We start from the raw sequence: 10,093 nt of genomic DNA on the forward strand, positions 1-10,093 counted from the left end.
GGATGCTCTGAGTATATTGATCAACAATCAACAGCAAAAATGGACGGTTGAACTTAACAACAGGAGGAATGGAATGAGGAAGAAAATCTATGCCAGTGACTGCTGCAGCCTCTGTGCCATTCTCATGAATCTTCAGCAGGGCCTTGTGAGCAGCCTACAATAAAATACAGCAAGAATTAATGTATCTGGAGGATGTAACGTGAAATGATTCAAAGTAACACTAAGTTAATTCAACCTTTCACAAAAACTGCTGGTAGGCCAGGAACCAGGAAGAAGGGCACTACAGCTCAGGGTGGGTTTTTAGAAATGGTGTCTCAATAAGCAAGTATTATCACATTCAGTGTTCCTCACCACAAGTGTATCCAACACAGACCTTAGCAACTGAACACCTTGTAGAATTAACTGAATACTCAAGCAAATTCACAAAGAATGACAGTTTCAAATGAAAAGGAAGTCAGGCTTCAGAGCCGCTCTGCATGTATTCCTAATGGCACATGCATTACAGTTTAGCCAGTAGCTACAACCTTGATACCAAATATTTTCTTTAAATATTTTTGGGCATTTTTTATATTTTCCTTTTACTAGCCCCAAAATGTTAGAACACTGTAAGTGCTGCTTTCAGAGCAGCTGTAAGAATGCTAGACTTTATCTTCACAAAATTTTTGGTAAATGGGATGTTTTCCTCAGATGTGGTCCATCTTACATTATTAGCACATATCAGAGCCTTCAATATTAACAGCAGTTTTAAAATGCTTTAAAATTATACGATGAATCTTGTAAAAAGGCCGCTTTTTCAGGTAAGTATGCTGATGCAAGACATCCTCAACAGAGTTATCCATAGACACTTCTTTCACATGCAGAAAATGCTCTGTGTTGTTTCCAGTAAAATGCTAAACCCACCTCTCCACCCACCCCACACCTTTGGCTATCAGACAAAAGACAGATCTTGTCTCCAGATCTTGGAGAAGTCTGAGAGAGTTTACAGTGACTTTATCAGCTAAATATTCTATTTCAGAGTATCAGCCAGCCCTAGTAATAAGTAAAATTTCACAACTTAGCCTAGGGTAAGGCACTTGGGTGTTAAGGAATCCACAGACTATTGTTTCTGCTAACAAACTTACTTTTGAAACCTTCACATCAAGGTTTCCTGTGATTCCAGACAGATCAGCTTGGTCAGAAAACACATCAGTTACACCCAGATTCATTAAGATCTTCTTTAAGTCATAGGTGCCCGAAACCGATAGTTTTGGAATATGCACTTCTATCCTCCTGTTAGTTCAAAAGAAAATTATGGTAGTTATTGCAACCAAAGCAAGCCTTGGACTGAAAATTCTCAACTTCTTGGTGGTTCTTCTGTGCTAAAATGTTAATCTTTTAATCTCAAAAGAGATAGCAAGAAAAAGAAGATGGAAGAGGGTAGTCTGGGGGATAAGGGAAGCATGGAAGGAGAAAAACATCAGTTGGGCTTTCTTGTATGATTCTGAAACATTGTCACTTGGTAAGACAGGAAAGAGTGGTGCTGCCAGCATTTTTGGGACTAAGTTTGCATTCCTTTTCTAACCTTGAAGGTTTTTCTTTTGGAATTTATACCCCATTCCCTCTGAGGGAATCTAGCTGCTATGTCACAGTGTTACCTCTCTTAACATAACGTGCTTAAGACAAAGAGAGATAGAGACACTTAATAACAGCTAGAAAGTATATGGGGGGAAAAAATTAAATTTTCCACCTCTTCTCTTGCCAGAGGGCAATGCTGATTCTAATTTCTGCTGAAAGTATCAAATCATCAAAACATTTGGTTTGACCCCTTACACTTATTCCATTGCTTAAACCTCCCGTCAACAGCACAGGCTTGTAACTGTAAAAACCAATCATAGTATTCAGACTTTGGATTCTGACTACCTCGAATCATCAAATTAAAATTCTATATTTACCATCTTTGAAATGATTTTTCCCATTTAGACACAGTGTCTTTTGTCAGGCTGCGTTCCAACTGCTTCATTTTTCCTTCATTGGGCAGGATAAACAGGGCTGCAACATCTCCCTTGTAAGGAATCTGCACCACCTCGCAAGACAGCTTCCTGTCAGAGTATACTTTATAAAATCCATCTCGAGTCATCATCTTCACTTCAACTGAGGTCTTTGCATTCACATGGAAATAATCCTTGTGGGTCCCCCTAATACTGAAAGGATTTTCCCAGTAAGCTTAAAACAAAAGAGAAATAATACAATTGAATACCAACTTCAAGGAGGATATCTTAATATTGTCTAGATTAACGTACACTAGATAAACCCATATCTGAAAATTTACACTCATACTTGAAGATAAAAGGTATTCCGAGTTTACTAAAGGTCTTGTTCCCTTCATCTTTGTTATACTGTGTTCAGCAACAACTAAATATCTCAGGTTAAATTTTATAAGGACTTGTACAACACCTTTCTAAAGCAGATAAATTATATGAAGTAACTTCCTCATATTTCCTTATGTTTTATTTGAAACAAATGAAAGCTGACCAGGATCCTGTTAATTGCTGTCTGTTTTCAGAATATTACTTGTAAAACAGATTTCACAGCAGATGTCTACCCTTTAAAAGGAAACATGTTAGGCTCCTTACATGTTTTTTCATATATTCTTCATCTTGTAGCACTAAGGAAAAGCTTAAATGCCAGAGCAACCTGAACTTTTGGATCTGAACATAACTACATTATGGTAAATAGAATAGAGCTTCCAGGTCTTTGATCTTCAAAGTGGTTTTCTCTTTATGTTTATTGAACTGAATCTTCTATGATATTTTATTTTGTATTAAAGCAGGTCACTGACTAAACAAATAGACTGGAATTACAGCTTGCCATTCTGTATATTTGGGTGGTTTTTTTTTAATATTGACTAGAAATAAACTATATTTGAAAAACAAATAATGGAATGTTAACTCCACAGTATTCGGATTGCTTTATAAACTTTCCTCCTTGCCCTCCAGAAAAGAAATATACTTTGCTATGGCACTCAGAGTAGCGTACTTGTGACTAGGGAATCCAAATTTAATTTAAGTACTTGAAATAAAATCCGTTTTGCTGAAAGTTCATCTATTTCTAAACATTCATTTCTGTGTGGAAATTCTATGTGTGTCCTGCATGCTGCTACAAATGGGTATAATATCTAAGAAGTTAATCATTGCCACAGCAATGCACTCACAAATACCTCTTGGGATATGTATAATGTGATGACATTTAGACTTCAACTCCAGAGGTACCTACCCATTTTAGACATGGACTGTAAGTAAATTAAAATTTTTGGCAATTTTTGTTAATCAGCATTTTTATAATTTAGTTTTCTACTTCATACAGCATGTGAAAACATTTTAATTTAAGAAATAATAAGTAGATGAAATCTGATGAAAAATTTAACAATGCATGAATCTGTTGTGCTCTGGAAATTCCCTATACTTGAAGATTGTAAACAAATGGACTTTTATGCTTAGGAGTCTAGACGTATGCTAGAAAAACTTAGACATGGAAGATGTTTCAAAGTGTGAGAACTTTCGATATTTTCATCATGTTAGACTCATCTAAACACTTACCTTTCTTTTAAAAATTATTTAAAAATAACTTGGCATATTTGTTTTAGTGTAGGTGAAGCAAGTGCTGCAGTAAGTAACATCTGTGTAACTTACCTTTGAAATAAATATAGTTAACGATTACCATTAGGGTGTTTGGATCAAGTTCTTTAAGTATTTGCTTTATATTCCCATGAGTTTTATTCTTTACATGATCATTGATTTCTTTTTTAGCTTCGGTGGAATTCTGGAAGTTACTAGAAACAACTTTTCCTCTGTACAGCTTTTTGATGTCCTTCAGAAATGTTTTCAGTGGCTTCAGGTGACTGTCCATGAACAGGGTGTTCCCCATAATCAGCTGTACCTGGCTGCCAGGGCGGTTCAGCAAGAGCAGGAGATGACGAAAGCCATCATGTATCTCCTCCTCTTGAATGTTGGTGAGGTTAAAGGCCAGCCCTTCCAGCACCTGAGCCTGGCTGGTGGCTCTGGAGCCCAAGGCCAGAAGGGCAAAGGCAGCCGAGATGCTGACTGGGGAAAAGAAAATGTTCTTGCCAGGTTCTTGGGTGGTTGCTTGCCTGTAAAACCGAAAGGCAAAGTCTGTGTTGCTGGGGACTATCCGCTGGCAGGACTCGAGAGGATCTCCCTCGTGGGAATGTAGCTCCTGGGGGTCAGTTGCATTGTTCTGGTCACTGGGGTGGTCAGTCTGGGTCAGGCTGTGAACACTGAGGTGAAGCATGGTCACCAGAAAGCACAGTGGAAGGGTGGCCTTCATCTTTCTTCACAGCTACTGCATGGACAAAGAACAAAATGATCTTGGATGCTGGAGGGCAGCTGTATCAACATCTCATCTTTTGTTTCTATTTGCTACTACCTTTAGCTGGTAATCACTGTTATCTCCTGACTTGATCCTTTGCTATGGAAGTGGTTTGTTAAATAATCTTCTTCTGAGTTTATCTGTAATTCCTATCCATTCTCTTGCTGCCTACTTCAGTTCTGCTTTACTCTAGCTACAAAAGTTCCTTGTTACTGGAGAAAGAAACATGTGGAGAAAGAAAGAAATAAGTGAGTATTAAAGAAAAATAAGAGTTGGAGGGAGAGAATGAAAGAAAAGTTTTTTTTTTCTCTTTTGTCTCTGTGTAAATCCACTTTATGGCAAGGCAGCACAGCAGAAGCATTGTGATTAATTCTTTTATGTTCATCTCTTAAGAACTCTTGGGATTATTATGTTATTTGGGGTTGAATGAGGCTTACGTTAAATGACAGTGCTATGTCAATGGAAAATATGAGATTGCAGCATTCAAAAGTGGTATTTTCTCTTTTTCGTGACTCATTTTAGCATACAAACTGACTAATTATGAGAGCTGGTAAAACTTTTCTGCTTCAATACCTGATTAGGTTAGAACATGTTTGTTTATTTTAAATGACTACTCATGTCACATGTTCCAGATGGGGGACACACACAGGAAAGAACACATCTGGTCATGGGAGGGCGAGGTCACTTGTGTGGACTTGGCCTCTCCTGTCGTTCTGAACTTGGTATCATCAGGAAAACCTCCTTTTGTAAGGTAAATGGGCCTATAGCCAGAGTAGCACTCAGCTGTGACATGGGACCATGGCATCTTGGACATTTGTAGTCACTGTGCCTGATTTTTTTTGTTTGTTTGCTTACTGCTTTCTCTCTTACCAGTTAGACCTAGAACATGTTGGGATGATTTGTAGTGTCTAAGAAGCTTAACCTGTCAGAAAACAGGTAGGAGCTATTCCCATTAAAAATATTGTACCAATGACAAGAAAAGTAACTCCAAATAGCCTTCACCTAATGTCCTACTTGAAGCGGAACAACTTCAGGGCAGAAAATCGTGAGTTACCTGCTCACCCCCCAATCAGTGGTAAATGCACTCAAAGCCATGGGTTCAGCAGAGCAGATGAGAGATTTACTGGTATTTTCCCCACCATGTGTCGGTACTCTGACCACTAAAATTTGGGTGAAAAGGAGCCAGCTTGTCCTTCTGCAGCTTTGCTCTATGTGGTCTAAGTGAATTGGGATTTGCAGGAGAAGCTGGCATAACAAAATCAATTTTTGAATTCTGTCTGGACCTTTGTGATGCAAGTCATTTACTCATTCACTTCAGTTTTGGTTACCTGGCTGTAAGCTTTTGAGAAATTCGTAAAGGTAAGTAAGATTGACAGTTAAGAAGTCAGAACACTTCCCCGTTGTTATTTAAACACATTTCTTCTAGATGTTTTCGAGCTATTTGGGAAAAATATTCAGAGCAGAGTTGTACTTGCGGAGCTGTTGTAATATATCCCCGGAATTTACTCTTCAGTATTTCCCGAAATAAGGTTCATCTATCATTTGAGAGCTTAGAAGCCAGGTTTCATCCTTGAGGGAAGATGTGCTTTATTACTCACTTAGCTAAATGCCAGACAGCTGCATAAAAATCATTAAGTTAAAGATAACTGGGTACTTACATTACACTCAGAAGGCTCTTGCTCTCTTATGGTTGTGCTGTTTCTGCTTTACTCATACTGCTGTTTTCCTCTGTTAAACATTACATGGCTTCAAATACATATTACCAAGAAGCACAAAGGTGAATGCTGATGAAGCTGGTTTTCTTGGATGTTATATGCATCTGTCCACATTTCCTCACTCTAAACAGAGAGCAAAGACCACAGGGCCCAGCTGGTCAGTAGACTGGAGTGTTACATTCAAAAAGGGTAAGCAAATATTTATTGGAAATGATATTTTGGTGCCAAGAGCAGCAGCTTTGCCCTATATGCTACCTGAGATGGATATAACTGTTTATCTGGAGACACAATTTTGTCCAGCACTAAGCTCTGAAGACCAGAGTGAGGGAGCTGCAAGGAGCACCACTTGTGCTCAGCCATGCTACCCAACCTACTGGACTCCACATATGTGTCAACATGTCTTTTATTTCTACACAGACCCCACTGGTCACTATTCAGAAGTTATCTTGGCCTCATAAACATTTACACTTCTGTTAAACATTATATGCATTAAAAAAAAAATGTCTGAAGACACAGACAAATGCTAATGTAGACATGCAGAGAAGGCAGAAGTCAGTGTTCACAGGGCCAGCTGGCTTTAACATTTGCTGTCCCCAAGATGCATAATTGCCATCTGCAAACACACTTTGAATAGGTGAGGTCCATGGCCATGGGCAGTCGTACTACCACATACACCTTTCTAGCTTATTGCTGACACAAGGAGTGACACAAGGAGCTAGTGACTCCTGAGGAGTGTTATGGCCTGCACTGGGGCTTTAGTTTTTTGATCATGCAGCTTGGGTATCTGTTACAACATACTAAACCAAGCTAACTTCCTCTTTTATGAAAAGTAGAACAGAAAAGGTAATTGGTGTGCAACTTGGTTTTTCTTCCCAAATGAACTTGGCAGCAGTTCAGAAACAGTCCCACACTCTGAGGCTTTCTTTGAACCTTCGTTTAGTGGCAACAGAAGAGGAAGCCTGGGCAGTGGAGTCTGCTGTGCAGCTACAGGGCTAGCTGAAGTGGAAAGTAACAGGAGAGAGACTCAGTGCTGTAAAGAATTCTATGCAAGGGTTGGGGTTGATTCTGGATTCCCTGAATGACTCTGAGATGAACAAAACCATGCTTCAATAGAGTGAGATAACTGTGTTAGAGACACAAACACAAATGTTTTTGCAGTTCATTCATTCATCTGTATTAGTCTCTTTTTGAAAGTCAACATGGATTGATTTTGAAACTCTTTAAAAATCTGCCTCTCTTTACTTCATTTATCCCATTTCTCAAGAGGTGGTGGCTTGAAAAAGAGGTTCATTGTCCTATCAAGGAGGTCAGCAGAAGTTTCTACAAGCCAACATCTGATCAACCACAGGGCTTGTTTCTGGAGAGAGTAATCTGGAAAAGGTGCCTACGCTGCTACCTTGTTTTACACCCTAGTTCCTTCCTAAACGTGACTGTACTTCTGCCATTTGACTCCAGTGCTTCTGTTACAAGCTGCCTTGCTCCTTTCATCAGCAAATGCTCAGCGTGCCTCTCAGGCGGCCCTGGCCATGTCCCCTGAAGGCAATGTGTGCCCTAAGCGTCATTCTATAGAAACATTTTCTAGGGCTGTTACAAAACTCCTGTTATTTTAGACATTGAAAGAAAAGCAGTGGTACCGTCTCAAAGCAGCAAAATATCAGTCTTAGCTGGGGAAGGACCTGGACCAAATGTTTTCAGAGCAGTCACAGCCACCCTACTCCAAATCTGTAACATCCACATTATCAAACATATATCTAGTACAGATGTATTGGCTGCCCCAAGACTGTCTTCATGTTCCATCCAAAAAGATGGTACATGCATTCCCAAAATTCACCACTGCTTACTCTGGCAACAAACTCTAGCTGAGAGGATGCAGTCATTATGGGGGAGCTGGGCAGTGGAAGCTCTGGAGTAGACTCAGAGTTAGGTTGAAGAACTTACCTAAAGTATATCTTGAAGTCATACATTATTGCAGTCAGGATTTCCCATTAATTTCCATTCTTACAACAGGACTGAAAGGTCTGCCTGCCCTTGGCCTTCAATTCAGCAAGGGAGGGGAAATGCATAGAAGGTAAGCCACAGTCAGTCTGGTAGTGGTTCACATAAGAATTTCCCCTGCATTTATTTTCCTAAAAAGACTTTTTTTATCTCTCTTATACCATTTGACAGAGCCCACTTGCTCCTTTATACTATAGATGGAGATTAATGAGGAGCTTGTTACTCTAGTGAGTTTTTAATAATTTGCATAATTTTTGGGGTAAACATATCCATTTCAAGCAATGATAATAGATGCTACAGATGATGAATGGTATTGTCAAATTATTCAGAAGAAACAAAGATCTATGATTCTTATTTAATCTAGGTAAAACTGGGGCTCACATGTCAGTCAAACATAATATAGCAGAAGTTCAGTTTCTGACTGCCACTAAAATCATTACTTCAGGATAAAAACTTTGGTATTTCATAATTTGACAATGTACTCAAAATTTTCCTTAGTTTTCTTTTAATTGTTACTTGTGTAAAAACACTCCTAACTAGCGAAGTTCAATGAGAAACTCAACTTGGTTATAAAGAAGTGTTCAAAAGGTTGTGTTACCATTTCCATATTACTAAGCCTTGAAAATAATAGCTCAGCTCTAAAGCCTCAGGAAAAAAAGATGTTTCCTTTCCATGTATTCTATTTATTGATCCTGAAGAAAACTGCAGGATTTATGTACTAAATACACAGTTTTCTGTATCATATAGAAGGTTAATTTCTCAAACCAGAATGGCTGGAATCAGATTTTCTAAATCCATGTTTATGAACTAAACCAAAAATGGCTTAGTAATCACCTATACTTCATGAATACATTGGTAGACGTTTGAAAGATATGTTAAGGTGTGTGATATTTGCTGGCCAAGTTATGTTTTTATACTGGAGCCCTGATGTTATTAAAAGAATGTAATTTTAAAACTCCAACTTTGAAAACTCTAGTTATGCTAGTGGAAAGTTTGTCCATGAAAAAGTGTTACTGATCCTAAGCAGTTGTTATTTGATATCTTGGTTTTGGTTTTGTTTTGGTTTTTTTTAGGTAGGAATGATTGCTTTAAAAGAGGCTTTTTAAAAACGGCAACCTAAAATCTTATGTGAGACATGCAAACACAGGCTCTGGATGCGCTAAATGTCTCTCACTGGCTTGTTTCATTTTTCTCTTTAGCACATTTGCTAAAGGAACACAGTTTTGCTCTTAGTTCTAATATAAACACAGTTCATGTGCAAGGTCATTCTGATCTGGTGTATTGTGTTTATTCTTCCAAGGGAGAAAACCATGTGGATTTTTGTAATTGATATTAAAGAAAACTCTAGTCTCATGTTTTCACTTGGTTAGGATTGTAAGCATTGCTGATTTCTGTAAGCAGTTACACAGTGGTTATTTAATGAGCCATGCCTAACAAAGTAATAAGGTTTAATTAGCCCAGCTTAATTTGGCAGCCTGCTGCTGGCACACTGTTTGTACAGCTGGCTAGTGATGCATGTATGCATATGAAATAAAGATCACTCCTTGAAGTTTTTCTTTGCTTTTCAAATATTGTGTAGTTGAATTTCATGTTTTCTCATACAGACTCAGCTTCCCCCACACAGGAGAAAAACAGGTCTCAGTCAATAAGATTAACATGTTCTTCATTTTGAGTTTCGGTAGAGGCTACTTTCAAGCTTAACATTGGCAATGCCTATACAAATTTCATATTTCTGTTGTTTAATCATGGCAAAAATTTGGGTCACACGGCAAACCAAAACCTGCATGAACAAGATCTTAATCTTGTTTCAGGGTGCAAAAGCTCCAAGTAAAGCATATAGATAGGCTGCTTAGGGCAGGATTAGGTCTACATAGAGATAGTAATTGATTAATGTTTATAGCATCTTCATTTATACTTTAAAAATAAGATTATTATTTTGTTCACATATTGATATGCACTATGCCTTACATGGATTTCCAAACCTGAAACTCTGAGCCAAGCTGCTTTTTTTTTTTTTT

General features: G+C 38.3%; 1 protein-coding gene across 1 annotated transcript; it reads right to left on the reverse strand.

The window, feature by feature from the left end:
* Positions 1-6: 6 nt before the first annotated feature.
* On the reverse strand, positions 7-6,221 carry LOC114061905 (alpha-1-antitrypsin-like; the record flags this gene model as incomplete). Its single annotated transcript, XM_027892821.1, has 5 exons — positions 6,024-6,221; positions 3,669-4,338; positions 1,932-2,202; positions 1,122-1,269; positions 7-154 (listed from the first exon to the last, which is right to left on the reverse strand). Coding segments are annotated over exons 2-5 (1,222 nt in total), but the record flags the coding sequence as incomplete, so codon positions are not given.
* Positions 6,222-10,093: the final 3,872 nt, after the last annotated feature.

Source organism: Empidonax traillii, unplaced genomic scaffold, assembly GCF_003031625.1.
Source record: "Empidonax traillii isolate 1590-97213 ecotype Southwest subspecies unplaced genomic scaffold, ASM303162v1 scaffold370:size553598, whole genome shotgun sequence".
NCBI classification, from domain to species: domain Eukaryota; kingdom Metazoa; phylum Chordata; class Aves; order Passeriformes; family Tyrannidae; genus Empidonax; species Empidonax traillii.